General features: G+C 43.2%; 1 protein-coding gene and 1 long non-coding RNA gene across 3 annotated transcripts; one reads left to right on the top strand and one right to left on the bottom strand.

Annotated features, from left to right (window-relative positions):
* Positions 1-407: 407 nt before the first annotated feature.
* On the bottom strand, positions 408-26363 carry ttbk2a (tau tubulin kinase 2a). 2 transcript variants are annotated; one of them, XM_020627443.3, is made up of 16 exons: positions 24948-26363; positions 17367-17528; positions 15867-16014; positions 13721-13794; positions 12133-12273; positions 11714-11818; positions 10615-10680; positions 10422-10514; positions 10187-10312; positions 9826-9983; positions 9527-9734; positions 9222-9442; positions 8588-9140; positions 7397-7735; positions 5618-6591; positions 408-5125 (listed from the first exon to the last, which is right to left on the bottom strand). In XM_020627443.3, exons 2-16 carry the CDS (start codon positions 17433-17435, stop codon positions 4678-4680), a joined length of 3723 nt encoding a protein of 1240 aa, XP_020483099.3. In that variant the 5' UTR covers positions 17436-17528; positions 24948-26363; the 3' UTR covers positions 408-4677. The 2 variants fall into 2 exon arrangements, with proteins under 2 accessions (XP_020483099.3, XP_065822536.1); XM_065966464.1 differs by lacking the exon at positions 7397-7735 and having other exon boundaries at positions 24948-26360.
* On the top strand, positions 10443-15922 carry LOC136183270 (uncharacterized). Its single transcript, XR_010669102.1, has 3 exons — positions 10443-10532; positions 12154-12286; positions 15792-15922. It is a non-coding gene; the product is annotated as an uncharacterized lncRNA (long non-coding RNA).
* Positions 26364-27065: the final 702 nt, after the last annotated feature.

Below are 27065 nucleotides of genomic sequence, written 5' to 3'. Positions count from 1 at the left end.
CTGTGGAAAGATTTACTAATGCTTAAAGTTTACTTTAATGCATGTTACTGATGTTGCCAGGTTGTTGTCAAACAGGGCGATTAGTTTTTAGGTCAGAGAACATTACTAAAGCATGTTGCACAAGCGATAGGAAGCTCTGCTTTGTCTACAAAGCAGAAAGACCAGTTACAATAATCTATAATATTCCCACTGTTTTCTGGAAAATTGGCTAAAATAGAGTTGAATTTGATTTTTTCCCCCCAGATATTTAATTCCACTTTTGCTCAACCAGTTATACATCCTGACAAATTGGTCTAAATAAAGATTTTGGAAAAACCTTTGAATTAATAAAAACCTTGACAATAGCTTATAAACTCGTTGATTAATATTTTTTTAAGAACAAATAAAAACTGAAACGTTTCACAATATTCTGTCTGCATGCGGAATGAGTATTTTATTTATAACCAGTTTATAAAAATAAAATACAAAATAATTTTAAACAAAACAGAAAAAAAATAACACTGTACAAGGCATTGATATGATACAAATGATAGAATTAACATAAATAATTACAGTTATATACAATGCAAAACTCCCACTTGTTACATTCTTTCCTTGAGACTGTACAGTTACATTTTTAAAACTGTGACATACGTTACAACACAAAATATCGACCATTAAAAAAATCCCAACAAGTGAAGTCAAATAACGGATGGGCAGAAAAAGCAAACGTTATAATAAATAATTTCTGTCAAGTATTTATAAGTAAGGAACGAGTTATTGGATGACGTGACATGAGGAGTGTACCAATGTACACTAAAAGTTTTCACTAGTTTTCATTTCAACCTTCAAAATAAAACAGCTGGATTTGTTCATTTGGCCTATGAGTATCTATATCCGCAAATACTATCAAGCTACAATAAATATCTCTATAAGGAGGCCACTTAAAAACGTAACTAAGAAAATCTCCTCTGGAAGGTATCACTAGTACTACAACCACACACCACTTATGTGCAATATTAAAGGAAAAAAACATGAGAAGAAATCTGATTATCTTTTAAAACCAGCAGCACTTTTTAGTGTTTCTTCATTCCATTCACTCACACTTGTTAGCATAGAATCTATGGTTTTACGATGATTATTTTATTTAAATAATTACTTTGAGTATTTTACAGGTATATATTAGAAAAAGGCTGCACTACAGCGTACTGAAGTATCTGGTAATCTGAGAGTCTGATATAGAGCACTGAAAGAGGGAGAATGCAAAGGTTGATTGCTGGCAAAATGTAGGAAATGCACACACCCCTGCGTGAGAGCATCGTACTAACAAACACACCTTGTATACTGCAAGATGGAATTCCCCACCAGTCCATCGATTAATGGCCCACAAATTCTCACAGAAAAACGTCTGACAGCAGTGATGTCTGAGGGGTATATTTGAGCCCGCTGAGATGCACGGTAGTATGTGCCTCAGCTCGGCCTAATGGGGGGAATGATCTCCAACACAGACAAGGCTCAGTCATCCCTCGCTACGCACAGAGGGGCAGAGAAGAGACATTAAGGCGGCTGACTGACTGAACGCTGTCTGCCTTCAGGATGAGTCATCATAGCTGCTCCAAGAAGCTAGCGTAGGTATCTGCAAGACTCAAACAAACACAACAGATTTTATATTTACAGAGCAATGTGGCCATTCAACTCCTGTACACTTTCATATTTGTTATATTGCAAGTTAAACCACATACTGCAAAATCTATCAAAATATTTGGCAATGGGATTTTTTTGTTTGTTGTGTCTCATACAGACTCTGAGTGCCATTGAATTCTCAACTTGTGTTTTTTTGCACACCATACAAGTGCTTGAAAACGCAGCAAACTCTACTCTCCATTTTTAGTATCTCTTGTAGTTTCTTTTGTGCGTCTTCTCAGCTGCTTGCACCCCAACCCAAAAAATACTCTCATGTCCCAGCAGCACAATTGTCCCCAGCCAGTGCAGAAACTAGTCACACACAGATTACCACAAGTCATCCAGCAGGGAATGAAGTCACAGCTGGGTCAAAATTTTCACAAGGTAAATACTGCGCGATGGAAGCGTTGTGCAGCTTTCACTAAGTCTTTGTTTTTTCTGTGTTGAGCATGCAAGAGAGTAGCCTTGGGGGGGAAGCTGGAGTTATTTTACAGTATCTTACAAGCAGAGGAGAAGTGAGAGGGGGTGTCCATTTCAGTGAGGAATCCTTACTTAATGAAACACAAACAATACTCGGATTCCTTTGCTTTGTGAACAAACATACTGTGTGTCATTATATAAAAAAACATTCTCCATTGGAGGAGGAACAAAAAAACAAGGAAACATTCTTGCACATGGAACATCATTTGGTGTGAGATCTATATTTACATATGGCCTGCTTCGACCGAACATTTGACAAAATGTTGTTTGAGGTCTGAAATTCACATTTTATGTTTTAACACTGACCTGATATGCTAACTGTGTATGTACTGTATGTATACACAGGGCAGTTAAAGTACCAGAGTGTAGGATTTAGAGTTGAATATTTAGATTACAACTGATAACAAAGATTCAGAAAAACCTACAGCAGATGAAGAATTACCCAAAAGTTAGAAAGGCCTGCTCTAAAGCAAACATTTTGGATTGTTTATTCCGGACTAGCATAGAAACCAGGTGTTGCAGTTGGAATCTTGTCTGTTAAAGTTAGTTTACTTTAAAATGCTTACAACCGGTTACTTAATTAGTGTTTGGTCAGTTTTAACCATGGCATTAATTAAACCTCATGAAAGAGTTTAATCAGTTAGGGAGCTAAAATTGGCGGCCGCTTAGCTAGCAGCCCCTTTAGCTCGCCGAAGAGCAGCAGAGTAGTTGTGATTTTTAAAGCTTGTTTAGTAGAAGAGGTGGTCGTTTCAGATATCTCAGTTCCAATTTTAAAACTTTCAAACAATGACCAGAGGGCGTACAAAACCTAGTGTGTACAAAAAAAAAACAAGCTAGTTGCAGCTCTGCCTCAACTTCCTGTCTCTTGTAACTGATGAAGAGCACCAGAGAAACGCTTATTTTTGCTAGTTTTAATCACCAGTTCAGTTAGTTTTTAAGAGAAGTTAACAGATAATTGCGCCCATTCTTAAAAACTTATTAATGACGGCTATAAGAGCCATTTTTTCCATGCTGCTGCTCCTGCATTGCTCTGTGTGCGATGACACAGCTAAAAATAAAGATTCATCAAAATCCCACACGCTGGTCCTCTTAAGTCAGGTTTCCCTTGAAATCACTCCTTTTTATTTCATTCCAAATATTAGCTACTGTCCTCAGGTAAACACTTGCTCAGAATGTATTTGATTTACAAATGTTTGAGTTGCTACCTTTTTTTGTTTTTACATAAAAGACTATCAGTTCAAAGTGTTCTCTTACAACGGCTGGCACAAGTCCTGTTTTTGCTCCTACCACGATTAAAAACAAACCAAAGTGAATCCTCAAGCTGCCCAAAGTGCCAAGGCACATGCTGAGACAAACATCTGTGTCTGAACATTACTCTTCAGTAATGCACCTTGTGTTGTTTACGCGTACTACTGCTACTACTACAACTACCACTTCACAATCCTAACATCGTTCAGTGAGACGTTTTTTTTAATCCCCTCTTAGCAACACAGTAGGCACAAAAAGGTGTGTGTCCTCACGCACTTTACATGATTGATTGTACAAAAGGTTCACTTTGGGGTGTTCCCTCTGATTAAACATTTTTAACGAATGTGAGTGACACAAAACCATACATCCACTATCACACAGAGGGGGGGTCTTATGCATCGCTAAAAGCATCAAAATAAATATCTCAATAAATACAACTGTTCACAAATTCAAGCTTTATGCGTTCACATAAAGTTAATCTTATACCCTGCCTGCTGTCTCCAAATACAGAGGAGAAATCAGAATCAACCCCACGCCCATATTTAGTTCAGTTGTGTTCAACTATACTGAAACTCCATCAGTATAATCCAAGTGCATTAATAATGGGGATTAATAAATTACCTTATGTTGTGCTGCAAGATGTAGGACCATTAATAAACTGGAAACTCATTTACTTATGTGCCCACAAGCTCATCTCACCACTGATTATTATAAAGTGTTATAGCACTGCTCTATTATGGGAAAAGAATGTCTTATTTTGAAGTTATGTAATTCATGTTATCTTTAAATCTACAAAATGAGGATCCTAATGAGTCGTTATCGCTATCGCTTATCTGATAAGTGGTGAAAAAAAAGGGGGGGCACTCCAACGATTTTGATATTTCTAACAGAAAGCTTCATTGTGAACTAGAGGTGTGGTGATCCAAAGAAAATGTAGAAGCCAGTATTTCTATAGCTTAACGGTCTAAATGTGAGGATATTTCAGCTTCTGCCTCATACCTTTTGACTACTCTTTGTTAAATCTGGCTCTTAAAATCCCCAAAATGTAATGGAGGTGCAATACTTAATAGCTGAAGTCCTCTTTTAAATTAGGGCACATTAATAAAGAACAAATGGGCAGATAGACGGGGTGTGGGGAACTTGCGGGACAAGTGTAGGATCAGCAAAATAAGGGACAGATTTGTCTTATTGTACAGGAAGACTCAAACTTTTATCCTGAATGCATTCTACTCTGTATTATTTGGAGTCTTCCCTTCCTCTGCTGTGGCAGCACAACCTGCAGGGCGACTATCTGCTCAACTTGCTGGAGCACTTGCTATCTCGGGTGCATCCCTTTCCTCTCGTCAGGTGGAAGGGGCTCGTGCGGGCCTGGCGGCTGCAGCATGTATCCTGGTGATGAGGGTAGAAGCGGCGGGGGGGCGGCGAGCCGGAGAAGCTGGGAGGTGAGCGGCTACGGCCGAGGCAACCCACTCCCACGCCGCCGCGGTGCTCGTGGCGGGAGGGCGAGGAGCTGACGGAGCGCTGCAGGGAGGAGGAGCTGCGGGGGGATGCGCTAGAGCTGCGATGGTGATGCGGAGAGTTGGTCAGGCTGCAGATGCCCATCCTGGAGCCTCCGTGCTGGGCAGAGGAGCGGTGGTGGAGCGGGGAGCCTCGGGAACCGTGCATCAGCTGCGCAAGGCATGACAGGAGGTCTGAGTCACTGTTGCTGCCAGCTCGAATGCGGTAACGCCTGAGCCTGAGCGGATACAAAAAGCAAGAAAGTATATATAAATAACATCAAGGTCATATGAAGATTTTTGCTTACTTAGACGAGACAATCAATATCCTTCTCCTAGGATAAGCCAGCAGGTTGTTAGCTTAGCACAGTGATTGGAAGCAAGGAGAAACAGCTAGCCTGGACCGCTAAAAAATAAATGATACATATGCCAACACCTCTAAATTTTACAGTATTTCAAATGTTTTCAGTTTGTGCTAACCCAAGATAATCATCTCTCGGTTCTTCCTTCATATTAAGCATACAAACATGAAAGTAGTATCATTACTGTCGTCTGATAATAGGAAAGGAAAAAACAAAACCCCCTTAATGTCCAGTAATTACCTCAATAAGCTAAGTTGGATTTTTTTTTTTTTTTTTTGTTTTGCTAAATTTTCACAGTTGTCTTTAATTCTTTTCCAAATAAATACTTCATTTTTGGATCCAGAAAAAAACTGCAAATCAGCCAGTTACCTGCCCTCCACTGTAGAGCGACATGGTGGTTTTCCAGGCGGCGGGCGCGGCATGAACTGTGCGGCCAGCTGCTCAGCAGAAGCGGCTGAATGTATGGGACGAGGAATTCTGCTCTTGCGGGACAGGGGGCTGGACGAGGAGGAGAGGGAGGGAGCTTCGTCTCCCTGGCGGTCGGACCGAGAGCCCATGAGGGAGTCCTCTTCCTGAGAGCGGTCAGATGCGGAGGACAGAGGGTCCTTGGCAAGCGAGGCCACCATGGGGCCACGCCTGTCAGAGAGCGAGGGTGAGGCAGTGGGAGAGGGGACGGGGCCCTGGTGATTGGCTTTCTTCTGCAGGAGTTTCTCCTTAGCTGACCGTGGAGGAGGGAGCTCCAGCAAACTGGACGGCTCCAGGACTGGGATGCGACTTTGCCTCCGGTTCGGGTCCTTACGGGGGGCAACCGGGGAGGAGGAGGTGAGGCCACTGGTCTGTTCAGGAGCCTGGTTCACTTCTCTGCTCTCCTCCTCTTCCATTAACTGAGGCTCTGTGGCACAAGGAGGGAGGCCAAAATCATTGTCAGGGTCTTTCAGCTTGGGGAATGCCCCGTTACTCAAATCTCTTTGGCCGTTAACAGGAGGGGAGAGGTGGCCGTTGGCGAACACGGGGCTGCGAGGGGAGCGAGGCGAGCGCGGAGAGGAAGGCGAGCGCAGAGGCGAATGTGGAGAACGAGGGGAGCGCGGGGAAGACGCGCGGCTCGGCGCGGGGCTGAGAGCTTTGGCGTGGTTGTTTCCATTGACTTGGGCCTCAGCGAGGGGTTCTGTGGGCGTCCCCGGGTGAGTGGGCACATTGTCCTGCGGGGAGCTGATGTCCGTCGTGCGCTCCTGGAAAGGCTGAGCCTCGGCCTCAGCTTCACCTCGCCTCTCCAACAGGAGGCACTGTGGGGCACTGTCCGATCCTGACTGGGAGGACAGGCCAGAGGGACGCTGAGCCGTCAACTAGAGGGGAGGGGGAGGTGGAGACACGGGAGGGAAAAAAAAAACACACACACAGCTGTTACTAGACAATAAACCCCACTAAAGATGGGAAAAAAAATGCTAAAATTCAAAGGCCTGTTGCTGATAGACTACAACATGTCGAGTTGTGCTGTAGTTCTGTAGCAAGAGCCTGATGCACATGTGTGAAAAGAGAAGAATTTTATAATATGGGGTAATAAATGGTGATTAGTTTGGCAACAGCATGCAGTACCATAGCTACCATTATCAGACCGAAAACACACAAGTGCTATGGCAGTGTCAGTCAAGCTGTGAGTACTAAACCAGCAAGTAGGACAGGAAACGTTCACGCAACTTCGCAGGGGGCTTCAGCGAAGAAAGGGTGAGGAACAAATACAGCGAGAGAGAGAGGAAGAGAAAGATAGAGAGGACAAAGACGATCTGAAACAAAAGAGACCATGCAACCTGTGGTCATGAGTCGACATTCCAAACACACATGCCACAATCAGACAAACACACACCCCTATTCAGATCACAAGAACACATGTTCAGACACAGGGACACATCTGACCCATGCTCTGCCTGGCCTGCACAATGCCCCTCATGGTTTTCTGGAGAGCGCTGCCTGACGACAACAACACAAAAAGCAAGCCAACTGAACAAAGAAGCCAAAATAAACAACTTAAACGAAACAAAAGGAATGAACAAAAAAAATGTCCACAGCAGGGTGTGTTGCTACTGATGCATGAGGAAGTTAAATGGAGTTTTTTTTTTTTTTTTTTTAAACGGGACGTGATGGTCTCATCACCTGCTGAAGCTGGGCGCGGGTGATGCGTATGACTGAGGGGAACTTGGTGTTGGCAGCGCCAGCCGGGATGGCCGGCAGTTTTCGGCGACCGGGCGAACGTGTGCCGGGGGCGGGGTTTGGTGGTAGCGGTAGGGAGGCGTGGCAGGAGGAGGAGGAGGAGTAGGGGCGCTCCTGCTGCGGCTGGTCGGCGGACTGGCTGCGCCTCATGCCGGGCAAGCGCAGGTGCAGCGGGTCCGACAGAGTGGTGAGGAGAGTGTGAGGGCTGGGAGAGCGCAGAGGGACGGGGCTGGACGTCCGGATCGCAACTTCCTCAGGCAGGGACGGAGGAGAGGTGGGGAGCTAAGAGACGGGAGGGAGAGAAGTGGGAGGTGGAGAGAGGAGGGGTGGTGAGATTGTTGAGGGAGTGAGGAGATGAGAGGACGTATAGTGGAAGTATTGTGAGGTGGGTGAACTATGTTGACCTGCTCGGGGGGGAAAATGGCGAGGACTTGTTTTTGAAAAAGGTAAAGCAAGGGCATGATTACTGAGATTAGGAGGCTAGCTGAGGCTAAGGAAGAAAGGAAGAGGCGGGGGAGGTCGATTTTGGGAAGGCAGTGTACATTTTGAACTTGGAGGCAGATGGTCTGGTTGTAGGAGAGAGTGAGGGAACAGTTATTCCTCTTGTCTTGTTCAGCTATGCCAAAAGAAGCAAAGAATGCTGAGCTTGTAGGATCTTGGAATCCAGTTTTTAGGGAATTTTGAAAAAAAGAACAAAAGGTATTTCAAATAAGCAAACCAAAAGTATATTTAGAAAATAATCAATCCAACTCGTTAAATGAATAAAACCAACCAAAATCATTGTAAATGTCTGCAAATAAGATTAAATTATACATAGCATAAATTGCAACTCAAAGTGAGGCTCTCCTTCCCCCCCATGCTGTGATCTGATAAACAGCTCTGCAGTTGAGACACAAATATCTTCTTTTTTTTTTTTCTAACACAAGCAAAGAAGCGTGAAAACACAGAGCAGTAACATTTAGACTAAAACTACAACAAGATGCAGCTGGTGAAACTCTGACTGTTGTATGACATTAGCATTGAGGTTCAATAGCTAGAATGCTGTGCAGCTTTTTAACTCTGTAAAAACGCTGACTACAGTCAGTATCATGTTATGTCATGTTGAAAGACAACCTTCAAAATGAAAGGGCTTACCTGAGTGATAACTCCCTCAGCCAGAGCTTCAGCTGGGCTGGTGGGAGTAATGGGGGGAAGAGCCCCCGCAGGGCCCACACTGAGCTCCAACTTGTCCCCTTGAGCACTTCCCTTGGAGGACGCCATGCTTTCTTGTTTAGCATAACCACAGCAAGGGCTTGGGCTGCCCTTAACCCATCCAGGAGATTGTTCCCCTGGCTGGAGCACCTCCGGCTCGTCATCCTCCTCCGAGGGGCTGGAGGTAACTTTGCCCCCCGGGGAGCCGCTGGGCCGCTCCACCATTACCCACTCCTTTGAGTCAAAGTCCTGCCTCCCAGAGCTCAGATTGAGGGCCACAAAGCCCCCGCTGCTCACTGCCCCCTCTCCGTGCTCCTGAGATCCACAGGATGCCGGCTTAGGTGAACCGCCGCCAGACCGAAACTCCTCATCGTAGTGCCAGACGCGATCAGGGCGCTCCCCGACAGGTGCGGCCTGACCCTGAGTTACTGGGATGATCGCGGCCCCATCTGCTTCTTTCTCCTGTTGCTGGGGGCCGAGCTGCTGCTTTGTTGGGCTGAAGGGACATAAGACAGATGATCAACTCTCCTCTTCCCAAAGAAACATTTATGAATTGAAGTATTCGCTTCAGACATACCAGGGCTCCATGTAGCGCTCTGGACTGGGCTTGGACTCTAGGCCCAGCCTCTTCTCCAGCTCAAAACTGTGAATGTTGCGAAGCTTCCTCAGCAGAGAGCCATCGCGGTCTGCAGCCCCCACCTCAGCGTGTTTGACTGGGGAACCCAGGTTTGGCCCAGCATAGGGGCTCTGGTGTCCTTGGTTACCCTGATTGTTGCTGTGTTCCTCCTCCGTTCCCGCCTAAGGAAACCCGTAATTTTTGTTATCCCTCTGAAAAGAAATCGGTCTGGATTTCAAACAAGCTATCAATAGTCAACGGCTTACCTTCCACACTGCAGTCCTGATGCGGTTTCTATTGCGGTCAAGCTCCTCCCAGACATCAGCCTCTTGGTTGCGGTGTGGATGAAGCGGAGAGCCTAGTAGTCGCTCTGGTGCCGGGTTGTTCTCCCCATCGCTGAGCTGCTCGTCCTGCAGAACCTCTTCTGTGTTTTCTCTCATGAGGTCGCCAGGGATCAGGGAGGCATTGGCCATACTAGACGCAACAAAAAGGAACAAAAAAATGACTTCATTTCAAAGTCTTTAAGGATAAATATAAAGTTTTCTTCAATGAAACTAAAATGTACCCCATGTGCGCCGGAGTGAGGCGGGTGTGATGTTGCGGTGTTGTGGCAGAAGCACTGATTGTTAAAGTGCCATCTGTGCCAGTCCGCTCCCAATCATAAGGATCATTCTCCACCACATTGTAGGTTTTCATGCTGTTGTCGAAAACGGACATCAGCAGCTGCATGAACATAAAAAATACATAATTTACCTTTTTATTAAAGAGATTCTAGAGGAAGTGGAATATTTTTCAGACAAAAGACTGAGCACATGAGAGACGCTCCTTCTGCATACCGACATTTGGTCTTGATTAGAAGAAATAGTAACCTTGATTAAAATGTGCACATTAATGCAGTCAGAATCAAAATGAGAGCCCTGTGTCACCTGGTAGTCAGGCTTCGTGAAGTAGTCTAGGCTGGAGATGTGTTCCAAGAAGACCCCGAACTCTGCCGGCAAGTGTTTGAGCATCAGACGATGGTCGTACGTGTCCTTCAGTTTCCCCACGTGTTCCTTAGGAATGAACAAACACACACGCCTGTCACGTCTCATTCCTCACAGCTACCAGGAGAGGGCTGTATAAGCTTCACCAGAGTATAAATAAGTATCCGGTTCTCCTTACTTTGTCCTTGATCTTCCTCCACGGCAACTGACCGACCAGGAACTCCACGAGCATGTAGAAGAGAGACCAGAGGTCATCGTGTCGACCCATCTCCTGCAGAGTCACACCAAGGTTTGGTTTTTTTTTTAGTCTAAATCAGTTCATGTTCAAAAAAGGAAGAAAAAAAAAAGGCACACAGCAGATAGATACTGACCTTATTCTTGTGTGCATTGACAGATGCATAGCGGACTGTTCCCCTGAACCCTGCCACAGGACGGGGCTGAGACAGAAAAACAGCCAGTTATTTAAACATTTAATTACATATATTAGTAAAAAAAAATAACAAGAATATCCTTTCCCAATGACATTATTGGCAAAAATTCATTTTGGCACATTATGAAATCACATTCAATTGAATAATTAATGTTTTTTTTGGCAGCTCAACAAGCGTCACATTTCTGACTTTGTACAGCCGGGACGACTTTCTTTTCTTGTTTGCCTTTTTAGATATCAAGAAGATGCAGAGCAACGTGTGCTTTCATATTAAGGGGTGCTTCTCATCAGCCAATACATTTAAGGTCACTCTTTTTTAGCTCTGTTATTATCAACAGCCTTCATCTTAGAGAAATATCTGACCATGTTAACCAGCTTAGAGAAGCAGAGAACCAATGCACCAACTCCCAAGGTGCATGGAGGGTGAAAGGCTTGAGGAGGTAAAAACTTGCAACACTTGTAGTATGAAGATCAATCAATAAAGTTGATCAAATTCACCTTCACACTGGTGTTGTTGTACTCTAGATCTGTCTTGGTCTCTCTTCTCTTGGTCTTGATGATGAGTCACCACTGACAGGCTATTTTTCCAAGTCATTTCTGTGATAAGAAGGAAAATCGCCCTTTCTAAAGAAACTTATAACTTTAATTCAATCATAGTTTCGCTGTTATAGTCTAAATGAGAGACACGCGCCCTGTCGGACTAAATGATGATTTTTCATTGATATTTATGGTCTTGGTCTTGACTCAGTCTCATTCCCTAAACGCCCTTGGTCTTGTCTTGGTCTCGGTTAGTGTGGTCTTGACTACAACACTACAAGTGTTCCTGCAGCTCTCTGACATCTTCATGTTTACCAGCTTGTATTTTTATTTTTTTTTGTTTGGTTCTGGGTCCAAACAGTAAAGCTGTCCTTCATCATCCCCAGTTTAAAGAGGCTACAAAACATCCCAGTGAATGAAATGTGACCTTTGTTAGTATAAACACATTAAAAGGTGTCGCTCTGAGCTCAGTTACTCTCAGTAAAAAGAAGGGGAACACTCACAGGTCGGACCTCCTGGCATGAGTTGGTGAACTGGCGAGCTAAACCGAAGTCCAGCATGTAGCAGGTTCGACATGTACTTGGGAAGCGGCCCATAGCGAAGTTTGACTAACAGGAAACAAGGGAGAGTGATTAACAGCATGATCAAAATGATTTACGTAGGACTTTGTAAAAATAAAATGTTGTTGGTTTTTTTTTTTACTTTTTGAACAGTGAGTCAAAAAATAAAACATCAGTGGCAATATTTTCAGCCAATAAAAGAAAAGTGTGTGGGTCACAAAAACTACCCGGACATCGACAGTAAAAATAAACATGTGTTTAAAAAAATAAAGAAGGAACATGAGTGCTAGGTGAAAATAGCCGAGCAGAAAAAAAAAAAAAAAAAAAAAGGCTTCATCTGCCTCCCGCTCGCTGTGACTAACCGGTTTGATGTCGCGATGCAGGAAGCCCACAGAGTGGATGCTCTCTATGGCCTCCAGGATCTGGCGCCCGAGACGCAGGGTGGTGCTGATGCTGAAGGTTCCCCGGGTCATACTCCTCCGCAGGTCAGCCAGGTTTCGACCCTGAAAAAAAAAGGTATTACACGTCCAATCAGCTTCCAAGAGAAAAACGGAACTACAGTGTGACAAATTCCTGTCTGCAAGCTCAACGCAGGACTCTCGGACTGCGACCAAACACGTCATGAAGGCAATAAAAAATGTTGAATGTTCATTTGTTAATTGACAGAAATGTTTGACAGTGATGATAGTCAGATATGTTGAGCGGACAAACACAAGACCGCAGTAAGAAAAACTAAATTCAGCTGCATGAGCATCTATAATTCAACACACTGTGCGGTCTGGTTTCAGATAAATACACACAAATGTGACATTCCTGTGGGTTTGGTTGTTGTAACAAAACCAGACCACTTCAAAAAGCACTCAGACCTCATCTGTCATCAATGTCTCAGAAATGACTTTGAGTATTTGTGATCTTGGCTTTGACATAACAACATAAGATGTGTGCTGAATACAGGACATGAAGCTCATTTGATGCATCTGCGGATCACTGCAGGCTAACAAAGGACATGGGAACAGTCTGTAACTTATTCATATTGCTGTAATGTTGCAGTATTTTTTTTTAAATGCATATGGCTCGATGTCTTTTTCCTTTATTGGATTGGACAGCTGACGACGGACAGGAAACGTTGGGGAGGAGAGAGTGGGGGATGACATGCAGCAAAGGGCAGAGGTCATATTGAAACCCAAGGACGCTGCGATGAGGACTATAGCCTCCTTACTCCTAACGTTAGCGCTAGTCTACCGGCACCCTAACTAAAAGGAATTGAATGAAAACTGAAAGGTGTTGAGCTGTTGACGGTTCAACGACAACACAAGTACAGAGTAATGACCCAAGATGGTTTGACCCTGGACTGAATTTGTGTAACATTTGGCTGAACATTTAAAAAGATGAATTTTTTTAAAGCAGAATGGAAAATTAAGAAGTAAGACAATATAAGCCACCAGACACTAGATCTAATTCTACTACAGGTTATTCTGAAGCAGTGTGACTGTTCACTGTATAGAGATAAGCGACGGTGAGAATAAGTCGTTCTTACTATTGCTTATAATAAGTCACAGGTTCATTCTTTAATGTTTCAGAAACAGACTTTAATTTCATGATTCATTTGCTGATAAATAATAAGCCATTTATTATGTCTGATAACTGTAAGCAAAGTCACCAACGGTTTTCAGAGCACTAAGAAACATTGTCATTGCTTATTCTGTAAGATTTCAAATATTATAAAACAGAAAAACACAAAATCCACTTTAAAGAAGATTGAACCAGAAAACGGATTAGTTATGAAACTGTTTAGTTATTGCGTGTTTATTCGATTCGATATGCGCAAATTTGAAGTGTCACACTTGGCAGAAAATGATGTAAATAAGTATACAGCATGTGTGTGTGTGTGTGTGTGTGTGTGTGTGTGTGTGTGTGTGTGTGAGTGAGGCATCGAGTCCTCTGACCAACCTGAAGCTCCATCACCACGTAGTTAAATCGGTCGTTGCGGCCACATCCTACGAAGCGGCACACGTGGTCTTTACCTAAGAACACGAGGAGGACAAGAGGGTCTCTGGTTACTCTCTGCATCATCTGATCAGGAGACGAGGCGTGATGTGTGAATGAGTGTTCATTTTGTTTAGGAAAAAATATGACAAAATGTTGACAAGCGAAAAACAGATCTTTGATATTAAAAACTCAGACAACACATGTTTTTGTTAATTAGACTGAAATGTTAGTGGCGGTCTGTTGGACATTCAAAACCCATGATATTTTCACCCTGCTGTGCGTCTAATCTGTACTTCAAAATACAGGCAGGAGAGAGGAGAGGTGTGTGTGCGCTGCCCGACAGAGCGCAGGAGGAGAACATGTGTGTGTGTGCGTGTGTTGATTTGTTTCTTTTTAAGATTTATTTTTATCCCTTTATTGGAGAGGCAGGACGGTTGATAAAGTCAGAAATCAGGGAGAGAGAGTGTGACATGCAGGAAAGGAGCCAGCGTTTGGATTCAAACCCTAACCGCCCGCTTTCAAGGACTTTACCCTCTGTGCATGGGTCGCACGCACTATCCGCTAGGCTACTGCCACCCCCTTGCTAACTGATTTATTTCACAAGAGGGCAACTGTTTGCAAATCGTAATGACTAAAATGTAATGACATTTCAAAGAAGAAATCTGGACCAAAATGTTTTTGAGTGGCTGATGACTTAAACTAGACTCAAACTATAAAGCATAAAAAATGACTCAAATGTGACCTAAACTAATATGCATATCATCTAAAGGCTAAAACTATAAAAAAAAAAAGAAAAAAAGCTGCCATTATAAAAACTGGAGTAAATATTGATGAATTTAACGTCCATAGTTCTTGATCTTGAGCTTTCTTGGACGACTCCCCTTCTGATTTGTAGGACGTGAAGCACACAACAACTGGTTCACACATGTGTTTGAATGCCTTGTGTGCGCGTGTGTGTGTGTGTGTGTGTGTGTGTGTGTGTGTGTCTGGGAGATCTGGTCTCGAAGGACGTTGCTGCAGAGGCAGCTCGACTGCAGCCACACCCCGTTCCCACCAGCACACACAGAGAATGCTAACTATTTCTTACCAAACCACCGCGTTCCAAACACAGCTTTTTAAAGCACGGTGCCTACTTTCCCCACATGCTTTCACAATAACTCAACTAATTAGAAGTTAAAGGAGCACATTATCAGCTCCATATGAACCATTAGTCCTATCCTAAGGCTGTGGGGTGGATGTGGACTCTTTACAGCTGGGCTGGTCAGCGACGTTTTTTCTGTATTTGAGTTCAGCTTGTTCTTAAGTTACATTACTGGTTCCCTGAGGAAGGAACAAACACATGATGCCCCAGGTCGCAGCCATTAGAGAGCAAACACGATCCCAGCCTATTGATTTTCCTCTCAGATGGAAGGGGGGGTGGGGGGGGTGGGGTTGGGCGTGACATGGGTAGTGGTTTAAGGGAAGGAAGGAAGAGGGGCGGGAAAAGATTTGTTTTAAGAAAAGACAGTAAGGAGTAAAACTTTACGACCGCTCTGTGGGAGCTTTCTTGTGCCTCTGCTGTGAGACACTGGTGGGGAGCGTCCTGACACACAAACACGCCCTTCCTCTCAAACTAACGTTATGTCACCGTCAGATGACGCTTGTTTACGAAAAGTCCCACGATTAGAACCGAGATGTTAGACAACAGGATGATCAGTCTGCTTGCCGTGCCTGAATGAACGTCTGTGTGTTTCTCATTATAGATGAAAGCAAACTGAGCTGAACCCTGGGCCTAACTGTGTTTTCATACGAGTCAGGTGATCCATATCTGGTCTCAGAGGGAGACATTATCACATCTGCTATCAATGGACCAGAGCCATCCCTGCAGTTTCCACATTTTCTTGATTTGCCAGTTCTTCACATTTCTTTGTTTCAATCCGGGACTAAACATGTCAGTTTTCTCAACAATGTTTTTTTTTTCCTGCCACCAACAGGATCCTCTTTCACCGTCTTTTTTTTTTTTTTGTTGGGGCGGGGGGGGGGGACTCGATAGGTCAAAGTGTCAACGGAGGATCAATCGATCAGTCCCACAGATGTAACCGAATCCAGCGGACCCATTTGGACTCACCCTGGAGCTTCTTTAGCACCGCCACCTCCATCTTGAGCACCTGTTTGGGCTGCTGGGCCGACTCCACCTTCAGCGCCACGCTGACCCGCGTCAGCAGGTCCACCGCTTCGTAGATCTCGCCAAACCCGCCGCCCCCGATCTTCTTGACCTGGTGCGGGGAAAAAGGGTGGACGAATAATGGATGAAAAACTCATGAGTAAAACATTTTTACAAAGAGCTCGCTATTCATTTTACTGATACATCTGACAGATGTTGACATCCCTTAAAAGGAAGAATATGCAATCTTTCTGATCCAGCAGATGTCGCCCTTGAGCACCAGCATGAAACAAAACAACTCGCGGTGCATTGTTGTGTTAGAATGCTAATGCTAGCGATCTTTATTATGCTCGTATCTTCAGACTGCATGTAAATTTACAAAAAATGAGCGTGATGTAGGAACGCTCAGTGAAGCAGTGAGTACAGCATGTTATTCTTCTTTTCTCTAGTCCCTCAAATAAACAACTTTTGTACGCAAGGGGATGAGTCAGCTGCCGTCCCGGCGATGTAAACATGCCATAGATACGGCTCGGAAAGCATCACGGACAGCGGGACTCGGGTGTCACACTCATTGTGGACAGTCATGACTCACAGAGTTATTTTCAGAGGATAAACTTGATTTCTGCGACATTTAAGTGTGAAAGTTGCATATTCCTCCTTTAATGCAAACTGGACAATATGTAGTGCGATGATACTTGACGAAACACACTGACTGGTTTTATTATAAAATGCAGATCTGACTGGTTTTATTGCTTTTTTTAAATTTCAATCAGACGAACATAAAAACATAGTTGCAGAACACAAAAGAAGAAGTTTGTTATCGATGTCACTTTGCTCTCTACTTCTTTTTTTCCCCTCATTCACATCGCCCCAGGTGGTTGAGACCATTTCAGTCTCAGCACTCCCAGAGCTTTACGTTCCCACGTGTCCTTCACTGTCCTCCACGCACACACACACACACTCCACACACACACACACACACACACACACACATGCACCGCCTTGTGTCGCACTCTGAGCTAAAGTCGTAGGATTAGCCGCAGCACTGTTATGTAACTCTGCTCCTCGGAAGACAGGAAGCGGCGCCAGGCTTGCCAGTGAGGAGTAACAGGCTCACATGGCAACCCCCGACTGGCACAGCAGAGAGAGAGAGAGAGAGAGACATGGGGCCCCTCAGGGCAACGCTGCTGCTGCTGCTGCCGCCTATAGAACACTGCACTGCCACAAATAGCTACACGGGCTATATTTAGATCTCACACACTGCAGCAGCCCTACCTGGACACAGGGACCTGACCCCAAACTGTCCGAAGCACAGGTGAGAAACATTTAAGAGAATAGCATAAAGATTCACAGGCTGGGGGGAGCGTTGTTAGATGAACAAGGAGTTTGTTGTTTGTGGGGGATAGGCAGTGACAGAGCTGGAAACACACGCCGCCTATTGTGGCCAAATGACACGTCACTTACCACTTTCCATCGTTCCTTGACCAGGGCGAGCACGCTGAGGATGTCAGCTTGCTCCGCTCCTCCGCTCATCCCGTCTGTGGACTGCTGTCCTCACTGCTTCCCCCTGCCTCGAACCAGCAAACCTTAGACTGGGCCGGGCATTTCTAGTCTTGATAGAGAACCCTAGGGAACGCCAAAGAAACACAAACAATGCCAGAAGATGAGAGATTATTCTGAGGCAATCAGCGGAATTTCTTTCGATTGGTAAACTGAAGAATCTTAAACTTTTGTTTTGCTGAACAAGCAGGAATTCAAAACCAAAAGGGCCTGTCTTTAACCTGGTGGAGCCACATGTAAAAGTTCAAAAGTGGACCGACTGGAGACAAAGTTAAACCCCTGGCTTAGTGGCTGGAGCGCTCAGACGCCCCGACCATCGCGGCAGCTGCCACACCTGCTGCCAGCAGCTGTTCATGTAGACAAACTCACCCCACCGACTCGCAGGCAACAGAAATCTCCGCGCCTTAAATTACAAAAAGGCTTCGTCCGAGTATCGTTTTTATCTTCTGCACATTTATCTTCTTCCGTGTGGTGACGGCCCCAGCAGCAGGACTAATGAGGACAGCACTCACACGCTCATCAGATATAATGAGGCTGTGTGTTCTCCCTAATTCTGCATTAGGAACAGCTGAGGATTTTTGCATCATGAAATCATACCTCATGGGGCTGCCACTCATCACAGTACCAGACTTTTAAGATCAGATAGGATACTATTAAAAACCAAACCTTATCAATACCTCAGCAACAAAAAATACAGTTCCTTTTGCATCCTATGCATCCATTTATTTTTTTTTGTTAACTACCAAAACGATGCAGTCAAACTCCTGCACACTGTTACATTTTGTGGTACCAAAACGCTGCCAATGTAATGGTGCAATTAAGACAATGCTCTTTCTTTAGCTTGCGGCAGCTTTTGGGTTAAAAATGTGACTGAAGATGAACGTTTTTTTTTTTAAACGTAGGTACTTTTTGATACTATGGATCATTAGAATAACATTGTATTAATTACATGCGTGGAGGTACAGAGCAATGAGGTGCAGAAAGGCTCGCCTCGGGAGGAGCCTGATCCCTGCTGTTTATAGAGGCCCTAAACAAAAGGCCTCGCTGAAACAGGCCCGAGTGGGGACTCTTGACTCTTGTCTAATTCTGTTTGTGTTATACTCTGTGTTTTGTGTATGTATGTTCTTTGGTGGGAATTGTCTGCTTGGTCAGTAACGGTGCTGTGAAAAATAATTTCCCCATGGGGACAATAAAGTCGAAAGTTAAAGTTATGGTATTGAACAGCATCGAAATGTCAAAAAAATCTGACAACCCTAATAAAGCAACTTTTAGTATAAGTCATCTCAAAGCCCCTACTTCTGATTTGTGTTGATTTGCCCTCTCTAGTAAACAAAGTGGTTCCTTTAATTCCTTTGTTTTTAACAACTATTAAATCCTGCTTTCTTTAAATAGTCCAACATGTCATTCATTGGGAATATTTGCTTTGGAAATGTAAAAACAAATGTCGGTTTCTTCAGCGTGCGGTTAATGAACACCTACCCGGTGGTCGTGGTTACTGGTGTTGTCTTCACGCTGATGGTCGGGTTTGTTTTTGTTGGTTGTATAGAGAGGCATCAGTATTCATTTCAGGGCTGCTTCATTACCAGTTCAAAACTCCTCACAGGAGCTTTAAGTTGGCTTTCATTCATTTCTTTTTTACTGAAGCTTCTTGGATATTTTTGTAAGCTATAAACAAAACCAACATTTTGGTTGCCAGATTGTGAGAAATCCCTCTTTCTACACTTTCTTTTGGCAGGAACAAACACATTGGGCTAAAACTATAAATGTGTGTGGGTGACACTTCCTAAGAAGCAAACAAGTCTGCAGTTGAACATATTTATAATGTTTTGGTATCGTTTCCATGTTTGAGATTCTCTGAAGGTTTTTCCAAAAGGCGAATAAACTCACAAGTAACACACATTACTGTACTGTTGGAGGGATCATTTTCCCGCCTGGTGATCCATAAGTTGGTCTAACTGAGGACTTGTAACTGATTTATAAAACATTACTCAATCATCAATAATTAAATCAGAAGTTATAACCTACAAATCCTCCATAAATAAATGAAGCTCACGCCATGTAGCGCACGCTTCCTTAACATTAAAGCAGGCTGTCCATACAAAAAGGATCGAGTGGAGTTTCCTCTGGAAGAGCTGTGTATGTTCTCCTGTATTATACAACATCCTTGGGAGAGATAAGCATTCCTCAGGAGAGAACATGCTGGAAACTTCCGTTAGTCTGTCTTCAAACACTCGAAGCAAACCCAGCAACAAAAAAAGAAAAAAAAAAGGACTTTCGATTTATCTTTCCGCACACGGCGCCCGGGCATCTACGGTTATGCAATCAGCCTTCAGAACGCTATTTGGTTACAGGGCATGATCTGGACATCAAGGAGGCAATCAATCCCATCATGCACCAGGGGTGGGGTTGGGAGATGGAAGAAGGAAGCGTGGTCAGACTTGATAAAAGTAAAAATGACAAGCATGCTCGATCACACAGGGGGGGACACGACGGGACAAAGTGTCTCAGGATTATAAATCTCTTCCTTAAACAGACAATTCGACTAATTAACTTGGAACTGTAATCTTTTCATGTTTATCACTTTTCATTCTTTAACCTGCATTATGAAGTGAATTACTGAGCACACACATTCCCTGATTTATTTTGATATATTATCTATATGATGTTAATGAAATGAATGTGGGATGTCAGAAATATCTTTACATCTAATTGTTTTGTTTTTTTTAGATTAATTTTTGGGGTTTTTTTGCCTTTATTGTAGAGATAGGACAGTGGACAGAGTCATTAACCAGGGACCGAGAGACAGTGGAAAATGAGTCAAAGGTTGGAACCGAACCCGGGCTGCCAATCTAGAGGACCATAGCCTCTGCACACGGGTCGCATGTCTTAACCACTCGGCCACCGGCGCCCCCATCTAATAGTTTATTACTGTAGTGGTAGTAAATCGTTTGTGTGACTGTAAAAATGTATGTTACAGGGACTGTTATGAATACAAATGCTACACAACTCTGTTCTTATGGTATTATAAAAAGTCATGCCTTTACTCAGAATCCAAGCATGTGGTGATATATTGACTCTTCACCCATGTATCTTGGCATACATCTTGCAAAATTCAGAATGTAAATAAAGCCCTTCCACTGAAACATTGTTAAACTTTAAGGTGGACTATGAGGCAGACTAAGGTTGGAGGAACTTTTCAGATAAGACCTTAAGAACGGCACGCTTTGTAAAAACCTGATCAGCATCAAGAGTGTTTTACAGACAGAATACGACACAAACATTTAGAATCTTATTAGATCAGTATGTCTTAAAATGAATGAACAACACTGTTCTGTAGTCTAGGGCCATGCAAGTCACCACTTAGGCTGCTCAATGCTACATTAAGAATGTTAACCTGCCCAAAAGGTGATTATGTAGCAGGTTGTGTTTACCACGGTCATAACTATCAACAGAGCGAACACCTGAGGCTGACGGGACTGTCATCGGTTTACAGGCGTTGGCTAAGAAAGCACAAAGTAAGAGTCTAATTACAATAACAAACTGATGATGACGGCCCATGATGAAAGGTGAGAAGTCAATGTTGTCATTAAGACATTTCCTTGGGATCATGAATAGCTGGACAAAAAAAATTGGAAAACTAAAGACAACCAACAATTCTAAAAGCTGGACCAAATCTCTGCTGTATAGAAGCATCTTTTTGGCAGCAGCTTTTGTCAATATCAGGCATGTACGCCGCATCTGAGTGTTTGCAAATCTAAAGAGAACGAAGAAGTCAAGTGGAACAACAGCAGTTGAGTTTGATGACAGCAGCACAGGTGTCCAAGACAAATCATCGCATCGTGTCTGGTGTGGTGTGGTGTCGTATCATACTCTTAAAGACAGAATACGTGTTCAAAAACATGCTTGTATCCCTCTGTGGTGTGGGAACTCCACTCACTGTGACATTACCCATCTTATTGCGGTGTCACAACTTCAAGGTCACCCTGTCGTCATCCTTCTTAGGAAAGAAGTAATACTTTTCTGTCACTTCTGAGTTGTAATGTGATGATATTTTCTCACCATGTTAGTAATCTGTTCATCAAGTCTGTTCCAAGTGAATCAAGGAGGGAAACAAAAACTATGCTGGGAGAAAAAGAGGAAAAGATGGATGTTTGAGAGAGGCTGTCGTTACCCAGCTTAACCTTTACTTTTAGGGGTCAAGTCGCTGTAGAAGTCTAACATTTTATTCTAAAAACAACCAACGGAAGTCAGAATAGTAGAAGAAATACTCAGACACTACCATCCATTCAGCTTTTTGACTACATCTGACGAGCTTCCGCAGCTTCTCCAACACACACGCCCTCACATAATGCATAAGCGCACACACCTATGCACAAGCCAGGCTGCCTCCCGCTGTGACTAATCTCACACCTCAGAGAGAGGCCCGGCTCTGCTCTTCCTCCTCCTCCTCCTCCTCCTCCTCGATACAAACCACTCTCAATGAAAGAAAACATCACCGCAGGAGGAGCTTGCAGACCTTGGAGCGAAGACATTATAACCAATCTATGACAAATCAGCTGCTGTCTGATCATGAATCATGCTTTTCTGACCCCTGCGCCATGGTCTCCATAGCGACCGTGGCGCAGACAGTGCCATTTTCACGTGCTGACTGCAGCTGGTGGTCACCTCTGCAAGTTTTGCAGCTGGCGTAAAGCAGCACGAGACGTCAAAGAGACGATTCCTCCTGCTCCAACGTTTGAAGAAACATTCTGGAGATGTTGGGTCTGAATATTACAAAAAGCCTTGACCATGTGCAAAATCTATGCATGCTTAATATCTAACAACTATTCATTCAAGTACTAAAAACATTAACTTCACATTAATCTTAATAGGTTTAATATGTGTGCAACAGAAGTTGAGACATTACCATTATTTTAAACTTTGATATATACCAGTAAAAATCAAACCACATACGACCACATTCTGACCAAACAGTTCTGGTAAGTTGTTGAAGAGGAACTATCAACTAGGAAATTCCCTGCAAACTACACGACATGGGGGACTTTTTTCTGTCTGCCCATGGTGATAGCTAATATTAACGTTAAAGTGACATAACATTGTTAGTCGAGTTGGGGGTAAAAAAAAAATCGATGTATGTAAAAAACAAGATTCTTCTCTTCTGAGATTTTCAGAACTTCCAAAAATCTTTTTGGATAATCAGTCACTCCCTGCTAAGTGCTTAGGCTAGTTCTTTAACTCAGTAAAATGCCAAATAGAGCAGCAAGAAATTCAGCCTGTCTCACAGATGACTGGAGTAGACAATGAAGTATGTACTAATTCAAAAATAGACTTTGAATCCATGGATCAATGAATCCAGAATCGTTTTGAATCGAAAATCGATTCTGAATCGAATCGTGACCCAAGAATCAAAATGTAATCAAATCATGAGACACCAGTGTTTCCCCTACCATTATATTAGGGGGATGGCCCGCACCCCCTTGAAGGTCAAGTTAATTAAAAAAAGAAATATATATATTTTTTTTGATTTATTTTTGGCTTTTTGTGCCTTTATTGTAGAGATAGGATAGTGGATAGAGTCGGAAATCAGGGAAAGAATTCATTTAAGGATACCTTTCTGATAGAACAGGACAGCTGTCATTAAAAGTAACGCATGAACACCAAGATGCCTTCAAGTGTTTGTGACGCCGTTCATCTGTCAGTTTTGTTTTGTTAGGATTTTAATAGCTTTTAACGATTGTTATTTACTGTTATTGGCTAGCGTTTACTGCAGGATTTTAAAAATGGCGGTTGGTGGTACCGGGTTGGCTCTTGTGTTCGGCCAATCAAAGAACACTGACGTATGGACCAATCACTGAGCACTTACATCACTCAAAGTCCCTCTTGTGCTGGGAGAGACTTCTCTGAAGCAGGAGCTAAAAAGGTTCCTCTGAACGGGGTTCTAGGAACTAAAATAGTTCATAGTTCCTGCGGTGTGGAATCAATAAAAGAGTTCCTAGAACTACGAAAGAGTTCCTGTGGTCAGAAAAAGGCCAAACTGTTTTGATATGACTTTGCCCGTTATTGGGTAATTTCTTGTTTTTCATTCACAAATTGGAAGCAAAATTCTGCACTCTCATTTCAGTGCAGAACGTTGCCAACTAAAAATATGTTATGTATGTAATAAATTTGTTTTTTTTAGAGCTTTGGTACTTTTCAGCACTACTGATCATTAAAATAACAGATTGTATTAAACATTTGGTATCAAACAGTGTCAAACTTTACTGCTACTGATCTTCAACAAATGTGCGTACAATAAAGTAGAACATATTTTATGATTATTATCTTCTTAATCTGATTCTGATTGAACAACACGTGGCTCAAGTGACAACAACTCGACTAGAAATCAAACTTCTGGTACATTTTTGTCTAATCTGAGTGTGACCTAGCTTAGCAGGAAGTCACAGGGAGACTTGTTACTGCTGCTGCTGGGTGAGATTTGTGTTTTGTCAGCCAACGCTAGCGTGCAAGAAGGAGCCAGCCTGAGAAGACCCCTACACTCTGTAGTTTAGGATTACTCAATTTACTTGAGAAGGGCCAGGTTTGAATTTTGAAAAAATGTGGTTTGCCAAGGGGGCAGAGATTCTGAATACATGTTCAATGTCTGATCTGTGATGTCATTCAATTAAATAAATTTGTTTTTGTTGCATTTAGAACTTTGAACTGTTTAAACAGCCTCGTGTAACCCCTTTAATTACTCACATTATCTTCTCTGGATGCAGCTGCAGCACGGTGGCTAATGTCTGGTATTGTATTTTGAAAAAGATTATAATGACCTTTTTTTAATATGTTTTTTTTTTTTTTAGAAATAATGACTTAATGTGTGTGGTTGAAGGGTCTGAGGATTCTGCTCGTGTTCCTTCCAAATCCAAATTCTGACCAAAAAGTGAAGAAACTGGAAGAGTGCGTGTTCAATATCATAATCCCTAAGTAGCATGCTTCATAATAACATCACACAATCAGTGACTAAACGAGTTATTTCTGCAAGATAAGTCAAAAGAACAGCTCTGCGAGGTATTTTCAACGACTGGAAGCAAGCTGCAGCAATGTCACAAACATGTTCGAGGCTATAGCTGCCTGTCATTCTATGTCTGCGGGGTTAAATCTGGTGTGCTCCCCTGCAGTGGACCTGGCTGCTAGGCTTTGCTGTGGAAAAGCTGTTGCATAGCGAGTTGGTTGCCACAGCAGATTTATTCAGGCGCGTCCACGCACCACTGGCCGTACCACCACCACACAACCACACAGGCCACACAGCCTCATCCTTGCCTGGCGTGAAAGGTGGCGATAATGTGAGCTCTGACAACAAGATGGATTACAAAACTCAATGCATGAAGCAGACAGCGGTGGGGATGGGGTTTGTTATTGCGATGGAAAGGGAGCGAAGAGCAAAAGAGGGGAAAGGCACAGCGCCCCCCCCGCCTCCTCCCCTCCCGGATACTGGATGCTTACCTCGGATCTTCGCTGCCAATCCTTGATCCAAAGCAGAGCCGGGTGTGGTTACAAAAAAAAATCCTCTACGTATATGGAGGCGGCGGGGACGACATTAAGCGGTATCCCATAGCGAGCGAGCTGTCCATAAGAAGAGGTGGAGGACGTCGTGTCTGCAAATTAAACGAGCATGGGTGAAGTGGAGGGTGGAGGAGGAGGGGGGGGAGAATATGTCTGAATGTGATCGTCCCTTTTCTCCTTCTGCCTGCCTGTCACCTCAGCATCTCCTGTCGGTCGGTCGGTCGCTGCAGATCCGTGACGTGACGTGACGTGACGTGACGACTCTGGGCTGATCGTCAGCCTTTACTGCGCGCGCGTCCACGGTGCGATCACCCCTCGCAACAGCTCGGGGGCGCGCGACAAGGGTCTTTAAAAAAAAAAAAAAAAAAGCTCGCGCGCAGACAGTCAACGATTTCCACGTTTGTTTGTTTGTTTGTTTTGTTTTTGGGCAGTGGGAAACCTTTTCTGCAACATGCGTATACATATGTGATTCGAATAGAAGATGTGTAGTTTTTAGAAATATGCTTACATTCATGAAAATCTCGGCGACGCTTGGAGGGTTCAATCGAATTTGTTTGGAACGCGGCCACCGGCAAGATGAACAGTTCTCGCACAGACCACTGGGGGGCGACATTCAGCCAATGATGGACTATGTGATGATGGCGTAAACATTTATAAAGACAGGCATTTTTTTTTTCCTGTTTGCAAAGATTACACATTTCAATCCCCTGGTCAATAAGAAAATAAGCATGAATTACGGTGGCTCTGAAGGTCAATTGCACAACTATATCATGAGCCTAGGCCTATATGTAAAATATATATATATTTTTAATAATAATAATTTATACTTCTTACAGAAACATAGGCCGAAATACACACACATGCACAAACAGGATCCTATGGACATGCACTAATGGACTCAGAGTGAGGGGGCTGCACACAGTGGGTGCTCCTGAGCTGGTGGGTTAGGGTTGGGTGCCTTGCTCAGGGGCACCTCGGCAGTGGACTTGCACCTCTCCAGCTACCAGGCCAATCTCCGGACTTGGTCCGTGCCAGGGCTTGAACCAGAGACCGTCTGATTCCCAACCCAAGTCCCTACAGACTGAGCTACTGCCGCCCCATTTCATGAAGCATTAAACACATTGACCTGAAATTCATTTTTCACCCATAGATAGATAGATGCAGATCTCTATAGTTGATGAGGTTATTCGTCCCACAGCAGCAGTCTTATTGGGTATTTCAGAGATATCAATTGAATCAGCTGACATGATGTTCTTTACATTGCAGCTGATGGTTATTTTATAGAGGGCTTGAGCACCTGCCTTTATGCCCTCTGGCATCTAATATCGCAACTTGTTTTTCTAACTAGATAGCAAAAACAAAACACACAGGAAAAGATGACCACAGTACAATGTCAACTCTTATGCCAACTGTATGTTTTCTTATCATCTGTGCAAACTAATAAAAAGATTAAAAAGAACAAACAACAACAAAAAAACACTAAAATATATGCTGGGTATTAAGCAATGGTTCATCTTGATAGTTGAAGATTGTGGGAGATTCAAACTGTAACCTTGAACAATCTTGAATCAATATTAGGGCCTAAAAATATATGTGTGTGTGTGTGTGTGTGTGTGTGTGTGTGTGTGTGTGTGTATGTGTGTGTCCTTCTCAATACAAGACTTATCATTTGTGGTAATGTTTAACATGATAATAATAATAATGTTTATAAATTAAATAACATCTATAAAAATCTCATATATATACATCTGTTCTAATTTTAGGATTATATGTCCAATAAATTATTAATAATAATAATAATAATAATAATAATAATAATATAATAATAATAATAATAATAATAATAATAATAATAAAAAGAAACACTAAAATATATGCTGAGTATTAAGCAATGGTTCATCTTGATAGTTGAAGATTGTGGGAGATTCAAGAATTTACTGTGTTGAAAGACTGTAACCTTGAACAATCTTGAATCAATATTAGGGCCTAAAAATATATGTGTGTGTGTGTGTGTGTGTGTGTGTGTGTGTGTGTGTGTGTGTGTGTGTGTGTGTGTGT

This window comes from Labrus bergylta, chromosome 18, assembly GCF_963930695.1.
Source record: "Labrus bergylta chromosome 18, fLabBer1.1, whole genome shotgun sequence".
In the NCBI taxonomy this organism is placed as follows: domain Eukaryota; kingdom Metazoa; phylum Chordata; class Actinopteri; order Labriformes; family Labridae; genus Labrus; species Labrus bergylta.
The sequence above is the reverse complement of the archived record's forward strand: the minus strand, read 5'-3'. Positions and strand labels throughout refer to the sequence as shown.